The sequence below is a fragment of the Pelobates fuscus genome, chromosome 5 (genome assembly GCF_036172605.1).
Source record: "Pelobates fuscus isolate aPelFus1 chromosome 5, aPelFus1.pri, whole genome shotgun sequence".
Taxonomy (NCBI): domain Eukaryota; kingdom Metazoa; phylum Chordata; class Amphibia; order Anura; family Pelobatidae; genus Pelobates; species Pelobates fuscus.
The window spans coordinates 147,012,429-147,039,530 of record NC_086321.1 but is presented as its reverse complement, the minus strand read 5'-3'; the positions used below and the strand labels follow the sequence as shown (position 1 = coordinate 147,039,530).

At 42.0% G+C, this 27,102-nt stretch overlaps 1 protein-coding gene across 8 annotated transcripts in view; it reads right to left on the bottom strand.

Moving 5' to 3' along the window:
• ARVCF (ARVCF delta catenin family member) overlaps positions 1-27,102 on the bottom strand; it is a 736,316-nt gene that overhangs the window by 62,267 nt on the left and 646,947 nt on the right. For all 8 annotated transcript variants that reach the window (XM_063454427.1, XM_063454432.1, XM_063454430.1 and 5 more), the window contains one exon: positions 585-702. In XM_063454427.1, coding sequence (XP_063310497.1) covers positions 585-702 — 118 coding nt within the window. The remainder of the gene's footprint in view (positions 1-584; positions 703-27,102) is intronic.

Here is a 27,102-nt window from a genome sequence, read left to right as displayed (position 1 = left end):
ATACAGATTACTTATACAGAACAATAAAAAAAATACAGAAACCTGGACACTTGCAGGAAACTGCTAAAATTGACAATGATTTATGAAACATAATTTTCATACTTAAACACACACTGCAATGTGAAAAACACAAGGAATATCAAAATCAATTAAAAGGAATGTTAACAGTTCAGTATAATAACCTGGCCTGCAATGTCTACATTCGTCAGTTCCTATAATAAAAGTATAATAATTAAAAAAACTAATATTGGACAGACTTACAGGTATTTGGTTGATTCCTAAATGTTTGTCTCCCCTAATATTTAAATGGTAAATCATTGCAGCAAATGCTATGTTTCATATGTTTCCATGCATGTAAATAGATTTAACAGGTATAGGTGTGTCAGTTGCGAAGGGAATTAAAGCATTTGAACAGAGGATTTTTTTTTCTGTTATTTGGGACTCTGGAGACTGCACACCCAAGCAGACTGTGCTGTGTTTAAGAATCCTGCATTATGGCTTCTGGCTGTTCCTTACATCTGGAATTCAGCTTCTCTAAGTACACAGTGTGACAGGAAGTCAAACATAATGCAGGGAAATATCACCTTGTTGTCTGTGTCCTTTTTGCTAACAGCGGATTGAAGAGCATGTAGCAAAGCATCCACCAGGCCATCACACTCTCGCAGTCTCCGACGAGCTTCAGCACCATCAGAACTCACATTCCTAAGAGCCAAGAAAAGGAAAGGGGAAAGGAATCCATGATATTTGCAGCTGGGTATAACATTATCAATTATTTATTAGGCAAGGGACTACTTCACAGTGCTGTTCCTGGAACAGCATACTTTAGGCTATACAAATGTATGTGTATATGTGCAAATAGAAAACAAGCTATTGGTCCTCTGATGGTTTGTAAAGATGTCTGCAGAAAGATTATTTTTAACTAGGTTATGAACATGTGTCAAAACCAAGTTTAACACTTAGCTACTCATATCTTTAAAGGGACACTATTGTCATAAAAAAAACAACCTTTAGCTTAATGAAGCAGTTTTGGTGTACAGATCATGCCCCTGCAGTCTCGCTGCTCAATTCTATGCCGTTTAGGAGTTAAATCACTTTGTTCATGCAGACCTAGTCACACCTCCCTGCAAGTATTCTTAAACACTTCCTGTATAGAGACATCTGATGTTTACACTTCCTTTATAGCAAATTCTGTTTAATTTAGAACGTCTTATCTCCTGCTCTGTTAATAGCTTGCTAGACCTTGCAGAAGCCTCCTGTATGTAATTAAAGTTCAATTTACAGAGCAGGAGATAAAAACATTTAAAGTAAATTAACATGTGATTGAAATTGAAACCATTTTTTTTTTAAATTCAGCCTGTCATTCACAAACAGGGGAGGTTTGTCTAGGGCTGCATAGACAGAAGCAAAAGTGATGTAACTCCTAAATGGCAGAGAACTGAGCAGTGAGACTGCAGGGGCATGATCTATACACAAAAATAGCTTCATTAAGCTGAGCTAAGAGGGGAAGGGGAACCATAAGGCACCATGGTGTTAGGAATAAAACGTTGTATTCCTCATAATATACATTCCCTTTAAATCCTTTATGACAGATTCTTCACTATTAACCAAAAGACAGCACCATAGAGATTGGACCGAAAGGATGGAACACCTGTACGCCTTGTTTCATATTCACCCAAACCCATGTTCAATACTAAAATCTGTGTGTATAAAGCAATAGGCCGCTGCTAAGGGTGGAATCTACTAACTCAATGCATTTGCATAGGACTGCACAATATACTGGGAATGTGGAATTTCTTTACTAAACCTGCTCTATTTTTTGTAAATCAGATTTTATTAAGTCATTTACATAGTGTTACAAGTCCTGGAGAATATTCATAAACATCAATGCAAAGATATGGAACAAAAAGAAAACGTAAAAATGCAGCTTATAACGACCTGCATTGCGGTGCTTAATCCTCTCTATCTTTTAACAAGAATATACAGTGCTTACTATAACCTGCTCTATTTTTAATCAATTTACTGATATCTAATAAATAAATACCAGGGTTTTGAGACTAGATTTTTGGAGGCATACAGACAGATTTTAGAAGCACACATGACAAAACAATTTACATAAAATGCACAAAAAAGTTAGGCTTCATTAGTAAAACACTTATCCATGGACCACTAGTTATTTTGATTTATCAAGCCATATTAAACAATATTAGAATTTGTATAAATCCAGTGCTAATTGAAACGAAGGATACCTGTTCGGATGGAAAAAACAAAACAATATTTTCATGAAAATGTTTCCTGTTTATTTAAAAAATAGATGTATCAATCACTGGATGTACAGCTTTAATGTACATCTTACACTTTTTTAAAAAAAAAAACGTGTGCATGTAGGTTACATTTTTCTTAGAACCACTCAACACTTTATACATATATAGCAGGTGCACATATATGGAACTGAAAATAGCATTACGTAGAAGCCCAGGATCTCCGCTGTGCACACAATCCTCAAAAGACTTACTACCATTTACATGCTAAATAAAATACATTCACTTTCCTCCTGCAACTGCCCACCATGCACTAAATATAAAACACTTCTGTATCTGAGAAGTTGGTATACAACAGTGCCCTTTGACCTTGGCAAGGTTATATGCTATTCACTTTCAACTTTATTTGGCCCACAGAAATTGCTCCACAGCTATATGGGTGGGGGGGAGGAGGAGGAAATTTGCCCATATTCCTGTGAGATTCAGTGTTATCCAGATCTCAGGGCTGATAAGGCTTGAATGTAATTCATTGTGAAAGCTCTAATTCCCAACCACTTTCCTGGGGAAGCAAACTCTGCATTAATCACTATTAATAGAGAGAGGCAGGGCATTGACTCATTCCCACACAGATACTTTTTTTCCTTTCTATCCTGCATCTGCAGACAGGGATCTCATAAAATGTAGTGTCAAGACAGCAGCTTTTGTAAGCTGCAGCATCGCAAGGTAATCGTTACCAAGTCATGACATTGAGAGCTGACATGATCGGTCTTGCAAAATGCAGCTGTTAAACCAGTGTCAGTCAACAATCACGGATGGCTCTCCAGCTACACAATGCTAGGATCATAATAGGCTTGATTTATATTTCAGGTGCATGGGATTTTCAGGCAGCCCCTGCACCCCACATAAAACAGATAATTAAAGCAGGTATACAAATATAGTTTAAGCTAATCATATTTGTCTGAACCTATGTCTGTCTGTATTTCTATTTTAGAAATAATAAAGTGTCAATGAATGTGTGCTAAGTTGATACCGGAGAAACTGACGGAAGCCAAGCACAGAGAGATGGACACAGGTTTCTTCAGGAAGGAAGAGATTCTTTATTGGATCACCGATCGGGACTCAGAGGGACTAGCGTCACCAAAATACAGCAAAGTCTGAGTCCTGAATACATAGAGTACATTCCTTATATAGCACTGTAGCTCCTCCTACAATTAACTACACCCACACATACCCTTAACCTATTTAATGAATAGAGTCTAAACTCATCCATCCGGTCTAACCACGTGGCTCATCTGATACAAAGGAGAGGGACGCGTAATTCCAGTTCTTACATTCCTGCACCTGGTCAGTACAGTGATGACAGTATCTTAGCTACGTGTAATTAACTAACTGATACTACAAACACATATACATACATATGCCTTGTGGCAATCTTAGCCTGCTAAACTTGTATTTTACTGGAATTACATCACATTCCCCCCTTTGATGCCTCTGATATTTCACAATTACTTGAGGCATCACTTAACCTTGGTTTGCATATACCTCAGGTTACCATGAACCAGACCAGACTTTTCTTATGATGTGAATCTTTTCAACACTCATCTTCCTGCATAGTTTCTCCCTGATCTAAAGCCTTATACTTATATATGGCCATTATCTGTGCAGCAGCCTTCCTCTCTGCTATAGTTCCTATCAGGCTTTGCACAGACCTAACTACTAAGGGTATAAGACACGGCAGGAGTAGACACAACATTAAAATTAGTAGGACTCCACCTACCACTGCCTTAAGCCCTCCAAACCACTCATAACAGCTACCAAACCAACTACTTGGATTGTACCCTTTCCATACCTGAGTAGGCACATGCGCTAGTTTAACCATATGGCTAGTAAGCTCAGCTATTGCTTGCCCTTCGTCATCTATTTGAAGACAGCAATTACTTAGGTTAAACTTCCCACATACACCTCCCTCTACTGCCAAAAGGTAATCCAAGGCTAATCTATTTTGGTAGACTGCTGTCCTCATCCTGGTGTTATGCTTCGCTAGAAGATTGAGCGCTTGTGATGTCTCATTTGTGATAATCTCAACTACCGCCTGTAATCTTATAATACGGTTGAGCATATAAATAGGGGTTCTATAACCAAAGGTACCATCCTCAGCCCACGTGGCTGGCCCATAGTAATCTATAATACGCTGGGGAGGCCATTCATCATCTTCCCAGGCGCCTATCTCTATGGGTCCCCTTTTCTTCCTATGATTCACATCATACACTTTAACACCTAAAGTCTCACCTGTTTCAATCGGTAACAAGAAGAAGGATGGTTTGAGCATACCTAACACACATGCCCCTTCCCAGTCCTGTGGCAACTCCGAATAGGCTTTCTTACCACAGATCCAGTACAAATTTGCTGGGGCTCTCCAGGTAGATGTGATGGATAGATCAAACCACACGTCCTTTAAATTGGCATATCTAGCAAACGGGTTAGATGGTTCTGAGACATTTGAAGCCGACCACCAAGTTGTATTCTTTGTATCATCATCATAAGCTTTTTGCCCTAGACAAGTTAATTCTCCTACAGAAGTATTATACATCATTCCTTTCCTTGCTATGCAAACATAACCTATGATGGAGGTCTTTAATCTCCACTCAGATTTACCTCTAACACTCATCTGATAATCGGCTTGTGAAGATATTAATTGTTGAACTGCCTCAGAACCGGACATTACCTCCTTTGCTTCCTAAGGCCATTGGTCTCCCATGTTAGTACCTCCACACACATAGCAGTTGGTAACATTAAGACTACCGGCAATACTTTCAGCTAGATCAATGAACAGGTTTTTAGCATTATGGGGGATCTTATTATCTATACTCATCTCTTCGTAAAAGGAATGGTATACTTGATGAGTCTGGGAGGATACCGTATCAGTCTCTATCCCTATAAATAATATTGTCCCAGGGTCTAAACCCGTCCCGTATATTTGAAACCCAAATAAATTACCATATTTATCTAAGAACTTGTCGGGGTTATTTATAAGAATATGGACTGGATTGCATTCCATAGACTTACAGTATGGATTGGTAGGCAACTTAGTAACAATCATGTCTTTGTCTACTGTCTGTCCCCAAGTCGCCCACCCCACACAAGACCAATATGGACAAAAGTTATAGTCTTTATTTGGGCATCTAGGACTCACATATTTATTTTTGCTACTGGGACAAATATATTTATCGTTAGACCCATACGTCCTCTCCCATCTAAGATCCCCACATACATTCCACGGCTTTCTACCACTCGATATCGCTTTACACGCATCAAATAGCAGAACACCCGAAGAATGTACGGATTCTAACACTGTTTTATTAATTAGGGTCCCCTGAGGATCTCCATTCCTGAGAGTCAACCAAATTGTACGAGGTTGATACTCCGGACTGAAGCACTTAGGTTCTCCTACTCCTAAATGGCACACACTATAATCTATATTTAAGTATCTACATCTCGATACATCTCCTTTACACTCGTATTGTGAATGCCAAATTAGGGTTTGGGAAATATGGTTACCTGTTCTCGTAGTCTTAATGCATACCTCACAGCTAGGAGTGTCGGTACCTCTACCTTCCTGAATATAAAAACACATATAAATAAACACAATCAAAAGCACATCTTTCGCCGTCATCCTCAGTCTTCGTCCGTGCGATGGAACCTCAGCTTCCAGGATGTGAGGGCTGCAGGGAATGGAGTTCTGCTCGTCTTCACAGGTGTCCCTTCGAGACTTTCCTGGCTTATACACTATGTGATGGTAAGCGGACAGGCTTTATTATGGCCTTCTCACTCACACCTGTAACAATAAAATTTGTAATCCACAATAATTCCTCGTTACTCCGACTGAGTAGTACGTTTTAACCGGATCTTGCAGGGATTCTCTGGATCTGCTGTAACTTGCCAAGAATCGACTGCTGCTGGTTTAACCCTGGAGTGATGTATCCACGGAGTCACTTCTGCTACTTTTATTGCTGTAGGGGTAGACAAAAGAACAACATAAGGACCTCTCCACTTGGGCCCTAACGGTACAGTATTCCACTCTTTAATCCACACTTGGTCTCCTGGATGGTAACTATGAACAGGGGGATAAATATTCACAGGTAATCTATCTTGTACCCATTTCTGTACCTCCTCCATAGTCTTACCCAACTCTACAACCTGCTGCCGGGTAATTCCTTCTCCCAACTGACTCAAGTCCCCCCTTAAGTTACCAAGTACGGGAGGTGGTCGCCCATACATGATTTCAAAAGGAGAGAGGCCCATCCTTCTGGTAGGGGTACTGCGGATTCGCAATAAAGCTATGGGTAAGAGAACGTTCCACTTAAGTTGGGTTTCCTGACACATTTTAGCCAACTGGTTCTTTATAGTTCTATTCATTCTCTCTACCTTACCAGAACTCTGGGGTCTATATGCAGTATGAAGCCTCCACTTTATACCAAGCATATGAGTCAGTTGTTGTAGGCACTGGTGAACAAAAGCTGGACCATTGTCCGATCCTATAGAACAGGGTAGTCCATATCGGGGTATTATTTCTCGTAGCAGGAATCTCACAACTTCTCCTGCTTTCTCTGTACGAGTAGGACATGCTTCTACCCAGCCTGAATAGGTGCACACAATTACCAGCAGGTAACGATGTCCACCCGACTTAGGCATCACTGTAAAGTCTATTTGTAGATCGGACATGGGGAGTCCCCCCATAAACTGGACTCCTGGTGGCTTTACTGGTCCTTGTCTTGCATTATTTTTAGCACACGTTACACATCTACGTACAATGGCCTGAGTCAAGTTGGACAATCTTGGTATGTAGAAATGTTTTCTAAGAGATTCTTCAGTACTGTCTCTCCCAGAATGTGTCCCGTTATGATAGTTTTGGACAATTTCTACTGCTAGTGATGCTGGTATAACTATTCTTCCATCTTCTAGCTGATACCACTTGTTCTCCAAATACTTTCCCGGTTCAGTCTTTAACCACTCCTCTTCTTGAGCTGTATAAACTGGAGTCCATTGGGACAGTGGAGTTGGTATAAGAGCAGCTATATGCCCCACATACTCCTGTCTTCCTGATTCAGCAGCACGCTTAGCTGCACTATCTGCCATCCGATTTCCCTTGGTTACATCACCATCACCTCTCAGATGTGCTCGACAATGAATAATACCGACTTCTTTCGGCTCCCACACTGCTTCCAATAGTTGTAGGATTTCAGCTGCGTACTTGATTTCTTTGCCCTCTGAATTCAGTAGTCCTCTTTCTTTATACAAAGCTCCGTGGGCATGAGTGGTTAAAAACGCATACTTAGAGTCCGTATAGATATTTACTCTTAAACCTTCAGCCAATTGTAACGCTCGTGTTAGTGCTATTAATTCTGCCTTTTGTGCTGATGTTCCTTTCGCCAGTGGCCGAGCTTCTATCACCTTGTCTATTGTTGTCACTGCATATCCTGCATAGCGGATCCCTTCTTTCACATAACTACTGCCGTCGGTGTAATATTGAACATCGGGGTTCTGGATGGGAAAATCACGAAGATCTGGTCTACTTGAGAATACTTCATCCATTACTTCCAAACAATCATGTTGACTTTCAGTAGGTTGTGGCAAAAGGGTAGCTGGATTTAAGGTGTTTACAGTCTCTAAATGCACTCTTGGGTTTTCACACAACATTGCTTGATACTTGGTCATACGGCTATTACTAAACCAATGATTTCCTTTGTAATCCAACAACGTCTGTACTGCATGTGGGACTCGTACATAAAGTTCTTGACCCAGAGTGAGTTTATCGGCTTCAGCTACTAGCAGGGCGGCTGCAGCTACGGCTCTTAGACAAGGTGGAAGTCCGCTGGCCACTGCATCCAATTGTTTAGACATGTAGGCAACAGGTCTTTGCCATGATCCCAAGTACTGTGTCAATACTCCCACAGCCATTCTTCTTTGCTCGTGTACATATAAGTAGAATGGTCGTGTGTGATCAGGTAGACCTAATGCTGGGGCACTCATCAAAGCCTTCTTCACATCTTCAAATGCCGTTTGCTGTTCTTGGGTCCATAAGAAGGGGTCGTGCTCTGTACCTTTGATAGCTGCGTACAGAGGTTTTGCTAGTATCGCATAGCTGGGAATCCATATCCTACAGAAGCCTGCTGCCCCCAAGAATTCTCGCACTTGTCTTCTATTCTTGGGTATTGGTATTTGGCAGACAGCTTCTTTTCTCTCTGGCCCCATAATTCTTTGACCTTCAGAGATATGGAATCCTAGATACTTGACAGTTGGCAAACACAACTGAGCCTTCTTTCTAGACACCTTGTATCCTGCCTTCCAGAGAATGTGTAGTAGATCGTGCGTTGCTTGCTGACAGATTTCTTTTGTAACTGCTGCTATCAACAAGTCATCTACATATTGTAACAATACACACTCTCCTGGGATGGACTCGAAATCCAATAGATCTTGACTTAGGGCTGAACCAAATAGGGTAGGTGAATTTTTAAACCCTTGGGGCAGTCTTGTCCAAGTCATTTGGCGTTTTGAGCCCGTTACAGCGTTCTCCCATTGGAAAGCAAAAATACATTGACTTTCTGCGGCAATTCGGAGGCAAAAGAAGGCATCTTTGAGGTCTAAAACTGTGAAGTAAGTAGCCCCGCCCGGAATTAAAGCAAGCAGGTTATATGGATTGGGTACAACTGGATGTATACTAACAACCGCATCATTGACTGCTCTTAAGTCCTGCACAGGTCGATACTCATCTGTGCCGGGCTTTTGAACAGGCAGCAATGGGGTGTTCCAGGGGGAAGTACAGAATTTTAGGATACCATACCGTATGAACTTATCCAGGTAGGATTGTATGTTCTTCTTAGCCTTCTGCGGGATGTGATATTGTCTCAGGCTCACTGGATAAACCCCATGTTTAAGTTCAATTTTTATAGGTGGAATATTGCGGGCCAGTCCTGGTGGGTTGTTCTCTGCCCAAACTCCTGGTATGTTAAATAATGTCTCATCACTCCTAGGGTTTTGGCTAGTCAACACTGTATAAAGTCGCCACTCTTCTTCCTTTGGTACGGATAAAGTCATAATACCTGAAGGTCCATTAAACTTTAAAGATGTTGTTCCATCTGGTAGGAACGTAATCTGCGCTTGTAATTTGGATAGCATATCACGTCCCAGCAATTGGACTGGACATTCAGGCATATAAAGGAATTGGTGTTTTACTACGTGGCCTCCCAATGTACAGAGTCGACTTTTAAGAACCGGTTTTTCAGCACTTCTTCCAGTTGCTCCTATCACAGTAATAGTCCTTCCAGATGGAGGAGCAACTAGATTAGTCACCACTGAATGTTCAGCACCAGTGTCGATCATGAACGCACTCCTTTTCCCCCCTATTGATACATCGACCATAGGCTCCGCTCGACCAAGGGGGATGGAGCCCGGTCGGTATCAATAGTCCTCCATGACCGTGTCAGCCAATCCTACAAAGTCCCTACCTTCTCTATCGCGAGACCTTTGCGCTGCTGGAATATATCTGTCTTCCCTAACACTTCCTCTGTTCCCATTACTCCCTCTATAACCATTACTCCCTCCGGGGCCTCCTCTACCTCTCGCTCTGCCTCTAAAGTTTCCGTAGCCTGCCCTGGGTAGGACCCTCTCGTACTGCTCTCTTTGCGGACATTCGTTCCTCCAATGCCCTTCTTCCTTGCAATACGCGCACTGATCCCTACTCAAAGGCTCCCTACTCCATCTATTATTGCCTCTATCTGGGCCCCGTTTATCTACGCCTGCGATCGCTACCGCTAGCATATCAGCCTTTTTACGCATCTTGCGCTCCTCCTCTTTCTTGCTTTCTGTTTCCCTATTCATATACACCTTATTAGCTACCTCCATTAGTTGGGTGATTGACATACCTGCAAACCCTTCTAGCTTTTGTAGCTTGCGCTTAATATCTCCGTAAGCTTGGCTGACAAAGGCGGAGTTCACCATTCGGGAATTGTCTGCGTCTTCCGGATTAAAGGGGGTGTACAAGCGGTACGCCTCCAATAATCGGTCATAAAAGACACTGGGCGCTTCATCGCTTTTCTGAATCACCTCAACTGTCTTTGACATATTAATAGCCTTCTTTCCTCCGGCTTTCATGCCAGCAATTATAGCGTCTCTATAGGCTCTGAGTTGAACCATATCAGCACCATTTACGTTCCAATCGGGATCAGTGTTGGGATAATGTGTTGCGGCCCATGCTGCTGGATTAGCTTGGTTCAAAGCACGGGCTCTATCCTCTAATGCTTTAATGGCTGCTTGATTTATTCTTGTCCTTTCCTCATTGTTAAATAAAGTCATTAATAACTGCTGGCAATCAGCCCATGTCGGATTATGTGTCTGTACTATTGAGGTGAACAGATCAGTCATGGCTTGTGGTTTCTCAGTATACGAGGAATTATGGGTCTTCCAGTTTAAAAGGTCGGTAGTGGTGAAAGGGACATATACGAAGACAGGGTCAGCGTGTGCCATTTGACCTGCGGCATCGATATAAGCTGACCCGGGATTTAAGCGAAGAGGCATCTGATAGTGCTTTAATTGTTGGGCACCAGTCAACTGTCGGGTTTGGATGGGGCTACGTAGGGAAGCGTCAGTCATGGGTTCCGGTCGGGGAGATATAGGGTATGGGGATGTGGGAGGTTGGTTTTGGGAAAAGGTAGTGAATAGAACACTTCGGGCCGAGCTAGATGAAGCTTGACCGGAAGTCTGAAGTGGCGCCAAATCAGGATATTCATTTTTAATGGAGGTTGGTCTATCTGGTTCCGGAAGGGGGGATTTAGTACGAGGGGGGGTGGATCCTGTACTGGAGGAGGAAGCGGAAGTGGATGAGGGTAATGAGGGAAGGGTTACAGGACTTCCTGTATTTGCGTCACTTCCTCTTACCGGAAAGTAAGGGGGCGGCAAAGGGATCTCGGACTCAGGGGGCGTGTCCAAAATGGGCCTAACACCAGTCCTAGTGGACGAACAAGTCCTAGCTACCATGAGGCGACACTGCTCCTCGTGGCATGTCCGGAGCCATTTTGGCGAGTCATTTACGGCCTGTCTCCAACAATCAATATAAGGAAACTGGCCGTAAAGTTCAGGCCTACCTGATACAGCCACGTGTAAGCGCTGTACCAGAGTTGGATCCAAACTGCCACGTGGCGGCCATGCCGCAACCAAAGTAGGCCACTCCCTAGTGCACAAAGTGACCAAACGTACAGGAGACATCTTTACCCCAAAATCACAAACTTTGAATCCCTTTTTAAAATTCTTAACCATACATCCTAAGGGATCCGGAATCGTTGACTGCGACGCACCCATATTTAACAGTGGAACGTTGTCGACAACGATTACTATACACGCGTACTATTCAACAGTCACACCCGTTTCCTCTGGCAACAGCACCACGTGGTACGGTTATCAAGTGAAACGTACACCATAACAATAAACACTCAGGGAATTCCCGTACACACACAGCTGCTACACCAGTCACTATATAATCAATATTATGCCCTTTGGCGTAACTACACAGTCACCCACGCTATAATTCTCTATATACGAATTACCCGTCTATAACACACCCAGTAACATCGTCTTTTACAAATAGCGGTTACAGTACGGTTAGCATAGGTCAAAGCACAAGTTAAGGTCACAATACAATTATTAGTGGTTATGGTGTTAAACATGCAATGGACGACAATGATTAGTACTTATTATACAATGTCAGTAAATATACAGGGTTATGGTACCGTGCACTATAATACAGCAACACACTATTAACACTCTCGCTAGACGGCTGAGCTCGCGCTATCTAACAAGATATACACTTTACTAAACAATCGTTAACACATTTACAATTCCCAACTAAACTATTGGCCAGTACCTTGAATGGACTACCTAAAACTATATACACCCGTTTTGGTTAGCCACACTGCCCAATCACCACATATACATAGCGAGCTAGAGATCCGAATTTACACAGGCGCCTCTTAGTCGCACTATACAACGAGCTAGAGAACCGAATTTACACAGGCGCCGCTTAGTCTCCCGGTCCCTCCGACCTAGCGAACGTAATATACACCCTAGAACGCTAGTCTAGACAAGACACCGGTGTCCGGCTAGGGCTATCTTACACCAGGACCCCGCCTGACTAACCAAATCAAACGGTCTGACTAAAGAGCGTTCGATCGAGCGGTGCGCCTTCGCTCCTTCCCTCCGACAGAGGGGGCAGATACAGATTCAAAAACCCCTTTGGGCCTACCGCACAATCGGTATACCCCTAGCGGGTCCTGCCGTCTAAAACAGCAGTTATCTTACCTCCTCGTTCCTGAACCTGAGTTCACACTCATCGACGGGGACACCCCAGCACTTCTCACGTAGAGGCCGATGATCTCCTGGACAACAGACCAGTGGCGCCGAGACGAAGGGAGGTCCACGCAGAAGTTCAGGGGTGCAGCCGTAGAGAACGTGGGCAAAGATAGACCGTCTCACGCCTCTGCCTCTCAGCTACCGTTGAACGATGAGCTTCCCGGCCAATGCACCAAATGATACCGGAGAAACTGACGGAAGCCAAGCACAGAGAGATGGACACAGGTTTCTTCAGGAAGGAAGAGATTCTTTATTGGATCACCGATCGGGACTCAGAGGGACTAGCGTCACCAAAATACAGCAAAGTCTGAGTCCTGAATACATAGAGTACATTCCTTATATAGCACTGTAGCTCCTCCTACAATTAACTACACCCACACATACCCTTAACCTATTTAATGAATAGAGTCTAAACTCATCCATCCGGTCTAACCACGTGGCTCATCTGATACAAAGGAGAGGGACGCGTAATTCCAGTTCTTACATTCCTGCACCTGGTCAGTACAGTGATGACAGTATCTTAGCTACGTGTAATTAACTAACTGATACTACAAACACATATACATACATATGCCTTGTGGCAATCTTAGCCTGCTAAACTTGTATTTTACTGGAATTACATCACAAAGTGTTAATATTGTGTGCAGTGTGTGACTCCTCTGCATAATATGTGAATGTTGTGTAATGTGTGTCTGCTGAATGTATGTGAATGCTATGTACAGCATGAATCCTGCATATAACATGTGAATGCTCTGTGCAGTGTGTGTCTCCAGCTTAAAATATAAGAATGCTGTATGCAGTGTCTCCTGTTCGTAATAGGTGAATGCTGTGTACGGTGTCTGTTTCCTGCATGTCATGTATGAGTGCTGTGTGCAGTATGTCTCCTGTATGTAAAGTGTGGGTGCTGTGTGCAGTATGTCTCCTGTATGTAAAGTGTGAGTGTTGAGTGCAGTGTGTCTCATGCATGTAAAGTGTGAGTGTTGTGTGCAGTGTGTCTCCTGTATGTAAAGTGTGAGTGTTGTGTGCAGTGTGTCTCCTGTATGTAAAGTGTGAGTGTTGTGTGCAGTGTGTCTCCTGTATGTAAAGTGTGGGTGCTGTGTGCAGTGTGTCTCCTGTGTGTAGCGTGTGTGTGTGTAGCGTGTGTGTGTACCGTGTGCAAAGTATAAGTGCTATGTGCAGTGTGTCTCCTGCGCATAAAAGTGTGAGTGCTCTGTGCCCAGCCTCGCAAGTGCAGGATGATATCCTAGGCATTGCCAAAAAACATAGGAAATCCATTCCATATTGGACCTTCAAGAACTGAAAGCAGTCCTGAGCAAATTGGGCCTCCTGGAAGATTCCCTGCCTCAACCTGGACCCAGGGGTACAAACCCGATAGCACACAGTTGGCACCCTGCAAAGGTCGTACTGATTGTGCCACAGAGAGCCTTGCATGAAACCCACATCGCTGCTCCCACCTGAGGCAAATGGACTGACATCTAACACCAAGCCTGATCTCACACAGGACTGAAGTTATTTGCAGTTCAAAGTTGTTTTGTCATTATGTTGATGCCTTTTCCTTTTATTTCATTTTAATACCACCCAATTACCCAGTGTCAACCCTGGTCCATGGCCAGACACTCACCCCCACCCCTTTACTCGATTCCAAGCCACAACCCTGTCTAGCAGAGCCTAGGGGTGTAACTAAGCCCCCACCAAAGGCCGGCCAATTTTTTGCTTTGCCTCTCGACTGAGCTAAATTTGAACCGGATAAGCGGCACCTTAGCTCAGCGAAGCCGACTAGGTACTTTAATGTGCCCTAAGTTTTTGAACCTCACTACGTCTAACAATATACTCTTATAGTAACAACCGGCACTTCAGCAACTTCATGACTATTACGATCTCTCTAAAAGGCCATCTGCCGTTCTCAGTATGTCCCCACCAGTTCCAGTACCAGACCATATATAAATTAAACCCTCTGCTCATAGGACCCATACAAAGGATGTCATGAATGTTAACTGTGTTTTTGACTCTTGTTTGCCTTAAAACTGCTGTACGTTCTAAACTTTCTGCGCTTGCCCTCTGATACCCGGGAGTGGAGCAAAAATAAAGAATTAAATATGCCAAATGAGAAAAAATAAAATATTGTCAAAATAGATCTGTGCATCTCAAAATGTTGGTCTTTATGTACTAAACAGTGTGCTGAAATTGTTTATTTAAGCTAAAATAGCAAAGCTTTGACAAAGAACATGTGTACATTTGAATCTCATGAGTAGAGTGTGTTTACTCTAGAATTTCCTATCTCATGCTCTGTTAAATGCCTGCTAGTGCATGCAGCCTCCTGTGTGAGATTAACGAGAATTCTTCCCAACTTGTCTTATGTATCTGTCAGAGAAGCACATATTGGGACCTTTTCCAGCACAATTAGTTTTTAATTTTATCCATATCATTTATAAAATATCCAGTACTTTATTATTTAACAACATTCTATAATTTTCTCTTTATCAATTAGAGGTTTTCTCCAACAAAAAAAGTATAATAAAGCACTGTTTTTTGTCAAGCTAACCCCCCAGAAGAAAAAATAATCATGTATAAACTTACCTTTGGTCCAGAGCGGAGGTTAAAGGAACACTATAGTCACCAGAACAACTACAGCTTGTTGAATTTGTTCTGGTGAGTAAAATCATTACCTTTAGACTTTTTGCTGTAAACACTGCTTGTTTCAGAGAAAATGCAGTGTTTACATTACAGCCTAGTGACTTCACTGGCCACTCCTTAGATGGCTATTAAGAGATCCTTCCTGTGTCATGGCTGCCTAAAATGCATCCACACATTCAGTGTCTCCAGCCTCTGCATGCAGACACTGAACTTTCCTCATAGAGATGCATTGATTCAATCCATCTCTATGAGGAGATGCTGATTGGCCAGGGCTGTGTTTGAATTGTGCTGGCTCTGCCCCTGATCTGCCGCTTTGTCAGTCTCAGCCAAACTTATGGGGAAGCATTGTGATTGGATCAGGCTACCACTTCTGCTGATGTCAGCAGGCAGGTCTAAAGGACCTGCCCAGCAGCTTCAGGGTTGAATACAAGTAAGATTTTACTATATTTAGGGAGGCATGAGGGGACCAGGGGGACTAGATAGTGGTTTTAACCCTATAGGGTCAGGAATACAAGTTTGTGTTCCTGACCCTATAGTGCTCCTTTAAGTTATCCTTGTTAACCGATTCTCCAGTGACATCACTCCACCTCACTGGAGAGAGCAGGGATGTTAGGGAGGATGGGCTGTGGTGGGACTTGAGCAATGTTGCTGCTGTTGATGGTCTGTTGCCTTTAAATTTGAAATTCACTTTGAACTCTCACTTTAGTTAATAAACCTGTAAATATACAATGGTTAGTCAATGACCCTCAGGAAGACGTTTTGACAGTCTACTCCAGAGATGACAAACCTATGGCACGCTATCCAAGCGCCGGCCCTGCTGGGTGCCTTCACGGACCGGAGGGGAGATCAGAGATCTCCGTCACCGGTCCACAGGCACATTGCCGGCAAGAGATGGAGAGGAGACCTTGTAGCTCCGCCGAGGTCTCCTCTCGCGAGCACGGAGCGTTGCCACGGTTACAATGGCAATGCTCCTTTCTCGCAAGAGTGAACTCTAGCCCAGGAGCTGCAGGCTAGAGTTCACTCCCCACTTGAAGCGCCAGGGATTCTCCACCGGACCACTAGGGCTTCACAATCGATATCCCCCCCTCCCTGGGCAAAGGTAAGAAGAGAGGGAGGATATAAAGCATATTTTTTTCAGCCCCCAACTAAGCACACATTGCCCCCACTGAACCCCATACACACACTTGTCCCCCATACACACTGCCCCCACTGTACCCCCATACACACACTGCCCCCACTGTACCCCCATACACACACTGCCCCACTACACCTTCATACACACACTGCCCCCCCAAACACACTTCTCCCCCATACACACACTGCCCCCACTGTACCCCCATACACAAACTGCCCCCCTGTACCCCCATACACACACTGCACCCCCATACACACACTGCCCCACTACACCTTCATACACACACTGGCCCCATACCCATAGTGTTCCCACTGCACCCCATGTATACACTGCACTCCCATGCACACTTTACTTTATGGCGATCTAGCAGCGTGATTCACCATGGCAAGAAGTAAATTCAGGTTTAATTTTTAATCGAAAGGACCGGTGGCATGTACTTCAATACAGGGATAAACAAGCAGACTATTGCCTTTCTATTCCTATTAGGCTCAACAATCTGCTCAATTCCTGTTGGGTTGGGTTGTTTTTTCCCCTTAGTCTAATTAAAATGCATTATTTACTTACACAATAAAGACCCAGCTGAGTATTAAATTGCTTCGACTTTCTACAGATTAACTGCTATTCTACCCAAATAAATACTCTCTCTCCACTAACCCCGGAGCTGCAAGAAAAAAAAACAGCTTCTACCTCTTATACTAAACCATTTGCATTTAAAGATTAATACAGTTGAATACAGGCTAGCTAATTTCTTTATAATATGAACTTTTTGTTCACATTCCACAAACCTAACACCTTCACCAATGACGCAATGCACTTCAGGCCAACCCTCCAACAACACTCTATAGATTCTGGTCAAATGTATTCTAGCAATGCATGTTTAATGATAAAAACCCTCCATAAAAATGCAGTCTGGTCTGACCCAATTTGTGCCAATGTTGCGAAATTGCTCTACCAATAGGCTTTCATCCTGAAATGATGAAATGGCTAACAGTTTCTTAGATAATGTACGGTAATTATGTTCAACATGCCCTCTGCCTCATCCTCTAATGATTAGGCGCTTGAAGGCTCAGAGCAAGAAATGCTAGAAAATGGCTGAAAAGAGACCAATGCCTCCAAAGGGATTAGGTGTAATTTTAGTAATGGCCGCCTTTGTGAGTGTGTTTCATTACTTTCAGTACTCAAAGAAACACTCTGGAGAATAGTTTAGCAATCTGGGGATGGAACGGCTACTGCAAAAATAATAGAACGACCATGTTCATGTTGGATTAATCAGGAAAAACCTTGCAGAAGTTGTCAGAAGTCAAAGTCTTACTTGCTTCTATTAATCAAGGGGAGAAAGGGAGAGCAATACCATTCAGAAATGTAGTGGCAAATCTTAATTTTAAACGCTTCTGATTAAACATTTCCTTGTTAACAAGCCTGCAGTTTTCTGTTTTATTTTGAAAGTGTACTTACCAATGTCATGTTACATCATTCATTAGCATGTTTAACATCTTCTACTGAATGACAATTTCCCCTAGACATCCTCTGTCTATTAGTAGATATTTGGGGGGGGCGGGGGAGGGGGAGTCAGCCATAGTACATGGGGGGTGTTTGGAGTTTATTCAGTAAACCGAGAATTGTGGAAAATTAACAAGGGTATTACATATTTTAGTCCAACATAATTGAACTGGAAAAAATAATCGGACTTCTCTTAACCTCTTAAATAATTCTGTGAATGTTGAAAAGTTAGTTTAAAATGGAGTGAGTGCACTGGAGTTTGCACAATGTATCTTTTGGTCCCAGTAGCAAACAACCTTATAGTGTACTATAATGTATGCATTTTTAGCTGAGGCCAGTCCTTCTGCACACAAACACATTATATATACATATATCTCTATCTTTCTGTCCAGAAAGTATCTAGCCATCGTTAATATAACGAGAACGATTTGTACAACATTGATGTAATCTGGCGGCCAAGTAGAGTGGACTGGAATGCACGTGCGTGAACAATGAAGACTTCACTGTACTAGTCCGTGTAAGCACGCTGTTGAATGAGCATGTGTATTGTGTGGCCGTCGCATTTAAAATGAATGAGCGAGTAGAGCAACGAATATGCATAACATTTTGCATTAAGCTTGAACATTCCTATGTGAAAACTATTGGGATGATTAAGAAGGCTTTCGGGGACGATGAAGAGTACAGCCAAATAAAATCACCCAGATGACTCAGATGACTCAACTAGCGCCCGAGTTGGTGCCCTGTGTCTTTGGGTTTTTCCCAAAACTAAATTCACCTTTGAAAGGTAAGAGATTTCAGACCGTCCATGAGATTCAGGTAAATACGACAAGGCAGCTGATGGCGATTCCAACAAAGGATTTTGCAGAGTGTTTTGGACAGTGGAAGAGATGCTGGGAGAACTGTGTAAGGTTCTAAGGTGCCTACTTTTAAATAGACTGAGGCCTCATTGTCCTATGTACAATATTTCATTTATCTTAAATGTCTCTATTTTTCATACTACATTGCTGGATACTTTCCGGACAGACCTTGTATATATTTACCCACAGCATCCTTATAACGAATGCATGTTCAAGTGAATGCAACCCTCTTGGTTCTATATATTTTGGAGACCAGGTAACTCCTTGGTTTTGCACTGCTCCCTGTCACAGGTGCCTCATTCCCAGGCCCTATGTAACCTTGTCCTGCAGAGAGTCCCAGGAGGAAGCATTTCCAAAGTAATTGGATTAATCTCTGGCATTGGGTTGCTAGAATCAAAACCTACCAAGAATGGCGGTCCAATGTATGATCATATACTGTAACCAAACAAGCCATAAGACTTGCTTTTTCGACAGAAATCTTAAATTTGCAGTGCTGTTACTACTGCAAGGTATTCTGGGTGGGCATATGCAAATGAGTTCAACAAAGAGCCAACTTTTTGCCTTATAAATTCCACTTCATACATGGATTCCTTGGTGTATATGTCTGCTTTAAAAACAACTCATGAAAAGGTGCAAAGCCAGATAACCACTCATGAACAGCTGTTTCGTTGTGAATACAACTCATCAGCATGAAGTTGGTTACCGGCTTGCTATTTAGGCTTGGCATTACTTGTGTGTACTTTCTGTTCATCCTCCGCTCCTCCTCTGGTCTACTTTGATTTTGACACTTCCCCAAGCAGTACAAACTTTATGGGCGACACTGACACGCTGACTTCGTTGCCAATGTCTGAACAGGGTGACATCAGTCACTTCATTCCTATAATCCCAAACCAGCACTAGCAACGCCAGCTAGGGAGTCTCCATAGTAACTGCAGCACATGTACTGTGGTTGTTATACTAGGGCAAACAGAAGGATGCATGTGGGGGAAGGGTCTTTTCTGCTGTACCTTGTCAGCCATATTGTTGGCATAGAGTCTATGTCAAACTAATTAGAAGGAGAAAATTATTTTTAAATAAGTTTTTCTCCCAGTTTATACATTTGCTCGCCAATCTTCTAGCACAATGTACAGATGAAATGTAATGCTCTTTCAAAAGAGCCCAACTGAAAATACCCATGACAGGTACCCCTTTAATTATATTGTTAGGACATGATGGTCTTTTAGTATGTGTACAAGACCTCTTTTTAATCAGGAGGCCAAAGGTCAAGGAATACAGAGATCAGATAGTCAGAAGGAAAGCCGAGATCAAATACACAAGAATCAATACCAGAAACACGCTCTCAGATAACCAGAATGGAAACCACTACAGGGCACAGAGAAATGGACAAAACAGGTTTAAATAGTCTAAGTTGCTCCCTGATTGGCTGCAGGGAAGCATGTGTTCGTGGGCGTGTGTGTAGCACACCCACAGGTCTATAATGAAATGGCACTTTAAGGATTAACTAGTAAAACCCTTAAATTCAACAAAGCTGCAGAGGCCGGTGTCTCTAATGATTACAGAACTGGCCGCTGTGAGAGGAGGAGGAGCCACCACCGGGAGTGAATGATGGGCGGCATTCCCATTACCATGTGGGAATGCCGCCGGACCGAGATGTGCCCGCCGTTCCAGTCTGAATACCGCCGCAACGCTGCACGCCTACCGGGACCCATACCGCTCTCTGGCAGGAGCGGACCCGGCAGGCTGCGTGACAACTTGCCACTGTAAACACTATGAGTATTGCATTTAATATAACTGCATCTATCCATTGTTCTAGCAAAAAAGCTAGAATATGTACAGACTTTAAAGGGACACTATAGTCACCTGAACAACTTCAGCTTAATGAGGTTGTTCAGGTGAGAACTATAGCTCCCTGCAGCCTCTCATGTAAACACTGTATTTTCTGAGAAAATACAGTGTTTACATTGAAAGTTAGGAACACCTCCAGTTGCAGTCACTCAGAGTGAACCAGAGGGACTTCTGAATTGATGGAGGCATAATATGCCTCCATCCACTCAGATCTGCTGTGCACGAGCATCCTGTGATTCAGTATCTCCTCCCACTGCATGCAGACACTGAACTTTCCTCATAGAGATTCATTGATTCAATTAATCTCTATGAGGAGATGCTGATTGGCCAGGGCTGTGTTTTAATCATGCTGGCTCTGCCCCTGACCTGCCTCCTTGTCAGTCTCCGCCAATCCTATGGGGAAGCACTGTGATTGGATCAGGCTATCACATGTCAGCAGGCTGCTTGTTTTTCCTGAGTCTAACAGCCTGCAGATTTACAGCTTCTGGTTTGAATTAAGTAAGATTTTTACTATATTTATGGAGGCATGAGGGGGCCCCGGGGGGCTAGATGGTCATGTTAACACTATAGAGTCAGGAATACATGTAGTTGCACTGGTGACTATAGTGACCCTTTAACTTAAAACTCTTTAAAAATGTGGCCTCTTCCCACCTGTAAATCATTTCTTAGAACAGACCTCTCTATATGAGCAGCACAGAGGTCTAAGTAGAGGACCGAATGACAAGAAGAGCACAAGAACCCTCCTCTTACTCGAGGTTCTTGGAGAAGCATCCGCAAGCTGTGTCAATCACTGGAGAGAGGTGGTGGCAGCAAGGAGGATGGTTGGGTGAGCGTTACAATAGTGTAACAACTATTTACCCTTCAGGGGCAGAGTAGCTGAAATGAGGGGCAGCAGAGTAAATACCACTGTAGCTGCTCTAAATAATAAGTACATTGTGCTTAAGTTGTGTTCCAGTAATAGGTAGGTTTGTTAAGATAAGCAACATTTGCCATATTTAATTTCAGTAAGAATTGTTCTTATTTAAAGCAGTTAATTTGTATAAATGCTTAATTTCAATTTTGAAAAGATGTCATTGACAGGTGTTGGAGAATTACATAGCCCCTACAGGCTGGCTGAGCATTATGGGAAATGTAGCATTTTCCCATATTAGTCATCACCGTAACAGAGGATGAGTAGTAATAACCTCTGGCAAGGTTTCATATATCTACAAACACTCTATTCATTGGGAAGTTGTTCTTGGAGGAGTAATAAAATCTTTCACACTTTATCCCAGAACAACAGTTTTGGTGAAAAGAATCATTTCTGAAACATCATTTTGTATTGGGGTACAAGCAGATTGTTATCAGTGCTGAGTCGTTGACCATGTTTGTGTTTGAGCAGACACGGGAGTCTTGAAAACGGAGGCTGTGGTTTTAGTAAATATAAAGAAATCTCATTGTCCGGATACCAGCAGGGGATTCAAACCACTACTTTAACAGGAAATGAACATTACTTTTTCTTCTCATGTTATATGCAAGTTTCTTCCTTATGAATTCGCATCACATGTGGAATAGCTTTTGATGTGAGCGTTCCAGGGGGCCTGGAATGGAACCCAGTAACTCAATCTTCCCCAAGAAAATAAAAAATAGTTTAGGCTATTTAAATTTGCCATGAAAGTGAGGCACACCGAAGGGAGTACAAAGTGCTGTCAATATAACCTGCCATATCCCCTTCCGATGATTAAAAGTACATTTACAGGTAGAAACCCAATTTATTTTGATGTGCAGTGGTTATTCCTTAACCATTTAATGCACTGATTTGGAAAGTTGGAAATTGGAATAGGAGATTATAACCAACATCTATACTCCTATATAATGCTAATAATACGGTTATTAAAATTATTTATTTCGACACTATAGAAAAACCTAGTGTAGTCATATAATATTCACTGAATATTCACTGAAATTATGGTCATGTTCATGTAAGCAGCCTGCAATAATTTGCACATTGTGATTTTTTGCTTTATCCCATTAGAAGATGGGTAGACTGTGCCCATAAATGTATGCAGATGGTCAGTAACAATACATGATAAACCATCACATGTAAAAGATAGAGTGTGCAAAGTAAATATCTCCCCACACCATTGGACCACTACAACAACCAGCTTGAAGATGGATCCATGGAATCATGACAAATTCTGATCCCACAATCTGAATGTTGCAGCAGAGGTCAAGATTCTTCAGGCCAGGCAAAGTTTCTCCACTTGTTACTGCCTAGTTTTGTTATAAATAAATGAGGTAGAGGCAAACAGTCTGCCTACACAAATTTCAATATGGACAAAAAAAAGTTTCCACAGTGCAGCAATATCCTCACACTGTAGTTCCAACAGTGTATAATAGCCAAACAGGAAAACAGATAGGAGTCTTGCACAACTTGAATTTGCAGTGCACCCCCCCCCCCCCCCCCATCACCTTTAATTTCAGAAGGACAAAGTAAAACAAACATTTCGGGCAATAGCCCTTTATCAACGCTAATGTCGTTAAAGGGCTATTGCCCGAAACGTTTGTCTTACTTTGTCCTTCTGAAATTACAGGTGTAGCACCAGGGGTTGCACTGCAAATTCAAGATGCGCAAGACTCCTATCTTTTTTCCTGTTTGCCTAGTTTTGTTGTGTGGGTGCCTACTATAACCTCAGCAGAAAAGGGTGACAACTGATGTAATCTGCTGCTGAAGCCCAGACACTTCATGGACTGTTGTGCTTCTGAGATGCTCTTTTGCATATGACTCTTATAACACAGTGTCAGTGTCAGAATTGAATCTAGTGGTTTTAGTCAAATGGAAATATTTGCATTTCTCAGAAACAGCAATGTTTTAAATTGTTCGAGAAAAGTTACAGCATCTATTGACCAACACCAGTACATTAAGATGTAGTGGTTTTGGTGTTTAGATTGTCCCCTTTAAGAAACAGGAAAAGGCCACTGATGGCTGAGGGACACTAACACGATAAACAGAAATAATACATGTAGAGGACATTTTGCTGCATCTATACTGAAATAAACAATGAAAACTAAAACGATGTATGAAATGACTGATAATAAAACTTACTTAGATACTAGAGCAACACAGTGTCTTCCCTTGCAATTGTAACTGAATGACAATCATTTGTATAAGGGTCTGGCCCCTTGTCACTTACTGTTGGCTAGTTTTCAAATATAATTTACAAAAGTGACAAATTGATGTAGATTTTTCCCAATGAGATGTATATATGGGCACGTGTGTATAGAATAAAGTATGTAAGCTGTGTGGGCACCAAAGATGGCATTTAAATAAGTTAGGCAATCAGTCTGGAACATAACTTGTACTAACTTAAGTTTACACAAAAATTTTTCTCCACTAAAGTAAAATGTAAAAGTAGAGGTGTAAATCTGAACTAACAGACATAATCTGTTTTACAGTAATACCTTGATGTAATAAAGAAAATATTTGAAACATGAGATGCAGAACAAAAAAAAAAGTTAAACAAAACACTGAGTACATAGATAACACGTGTGTTGCTACAGATGTCAGTTTGGTCAGTAAAACTGGCCAATGTGCTAAACGGTCCTCTGGTAGGTGTTACCATGGTAACAATGTTGCAGTGGTTGTAAAGGGTGGGCTAAGCACGGCCTTCTGTAAGCGACCTGACCGTACAGACAGTGAATGAACACCAGTTGGAGCTAAGTGATGAAGCAAATGCTACATGAAGGACAAAACAGTCACCTTTCCCTGTTGGGAGAGATCATAATAGTCTCTAAAAAGCCATAAGGATTTTTTATGATCATAAATGAGGCTGAGCTGCTATTCACAAAGAACCACTAAAAGAAATGTACCTATAACTATCAAGAAGACGAACGAAAACAGATCTACAGAAAAACACCTGCAACGAACTAACTTGTACTAACAATTGTCTAAGTGTAATCACTTTTGAGCTGTCATCGTTCGACTTTACAGTTAGCATCTAAAAAGCAGCACTTTAGAGATCCACACTTCACAGCCATTCTTCCTGTAAATTCTGTGGCACTCACCTACTAAACATCTCCAGGATTTGGTCACTCCTAAAATAACATACAAACAAAATACTAGTTCAACCCACTTGTTTTGTCTTATCTCAACTGACCTCTAACTTGTCTACCCCTTTCAATGTTATTTTGGAACAATCATCCCACTCCCTGCTCACCCATTGAACTAGTTATCCACTCGCCTAAACAAATATTTTAAGTCTTGCCTACAAATATCTTCTTAATATTCTCTCTACTTTACCCCAGACTCATGCCTTTTTTCCCTCCTTATATCATCTTATCTCCAGAATTTCTCCTATGGTGCACCTATCCTCTGGAGTTCCTTATATCACACAAACATACCTTCACCTACATTCTTCAACTTTGAACTCTCTCCTAAGATCCACTTTTTCCCTTTCAAACTTATCAACTCATGCACTTGACTCATACGTTATCCTGTACTTCTCTAAAGTAAAAAGAAAATAACCCCCTTGCGGGGATACGATAAGTGTGTCCAGTTAGTATCTCGATAGGGGGTAACCCTTGTATTGTATACAAAAAGAGAGAGTAGATGGTGTAAACCAAAGACCAGTGGTCTAGGTAACACCGGTGAGATACTAGGCTCTGCTGTCTGTTAAAATTATAATCTTTAATTAGGTATACATAATCATGAACAAGCAATAAAACATAAAGAAAAAAATACTAAATAGACAAATAGAAAAACACCAAAGTGGTAAAACAAAAAAGAGGAGATATAAAGGGGCTCAGGGAGTAATGGGAGAGGTATCAACTTAGACCAATGTATTCTAGATATATACCTCAATGATAGGAAATATAAGTGGTAGATGACAATGACTAATCTACTAGCCGGCTAAATGCGTAGACAAAACCAAACCCTAAGGTGCTGGTTAAGGAAGCATACGCTAGTATGACACATTGCTTAGGGAGTGCAGCGTAGAGCCACAATCGTGTGTACTCATATGGAAGTATAGAGACAATGGGGTCTCAACAGAATATATACTTGCGGGTGCTGCAATAAGCAGTGTAGCATACAGATAAATGTGGCCATAAGTAAGGCACTAAGTGCTAGTGGGACCAACAGCAGTAAGATATATATGATATGGTTCCCCAGTAGCATTCAAATGCTGAGAACTAGTGTAAAAAAGAAACTCCAGGTAGTCTGACACGCTGGCTACTGATTGCCAGCCAGGACCAAAAACCGTATAGTCATATAGAGGTGTAGAGACATAAAAGTCTGCACAGAGTTACACTAAAGGGTACTGTAACATAAGGAGTTACATGAAAACTCATATGGCCACACATGAATAATTAAATGCTAATAGGGGAAACCCCCAAATATAGGATAGACGGCTTCTACAATGTATAGTGTTCCTATATAAGCATACAGTGTAGGTAGATAGAGACATCCTTTCACACTATCTACCTACACTGTATGCTTATATAGGAACACTCTACATTGTAGAAGCCGTCTATCCTATATTTGGGGGTTTCCCCTATTAGCATTTAATTATTCATGTGTGGCCATATGAGTTTTCATGTAACTCCTTATGTTACAGTACCCTTTAGTGTAACTCTGTGCAGACTTTTATGTCTCTACACCTCTATATGACTATACGGTTTTTGGTCCTGGCTGGCAATCAGTAGCCAGCGTGTCAGACTACCTGGAGTTTCTTTTTTACACTAGTTCTCAGCATTTGAATGCTACTGGGGAACCATATCATATATATCTTACTGCTGTTGGTCCCACTAGCACTTAGTGCCTTACTTATGGCCACATTTATCTGTATGCTACACTGCTTATTGCAGCACCCGCAAGTATATATTCTGTTGAGACCCCATTGTCTCTATACTTCCATATGAGTACACACGATTGTGGCTCTACGCTGCACTCCCTAAGCAATGTGTCATACTAGCGTATGCTTCCTTAACCAGCACCTTAGGGTTTGGTTTTGTCTACGCATTTAGCCGGCTAGTAGATTAGTCATTGTCATCTACCACTTATATTTCCTATCATTGAGGTATATATCTAGAATACATTGGTCTAAGTTGATACCTCTCCCATTACTCCCTGAGCCCCTTTATATCTCCTCTTTTTTGTTTTACCACTTTGGTGTTTTTCTATTTGTCTATTTAGTATTTTTTTCTTTATGTTTTATTGCTTGTTCATGATTATGTATACCTAATTAAAGATTATAATTTTAACAGACAGCAGAGCCTAGTATCTCACCGGTGTTACCTAGACCACTGGTCTTTGGTTTACACCATCTACTCTCTCTTTTTGTATACTTCTCTAAAGTGAATCATCTATCACAATATGTTTTACATCTTCAATACACCCTCTTCACCTTTCATAACATTGTGACATTGTTCAGTGCTGTGGACTTTCATGGCGCTTTATAAATTAATGACATGGGCCCAAGTTTCCAATGTTCAC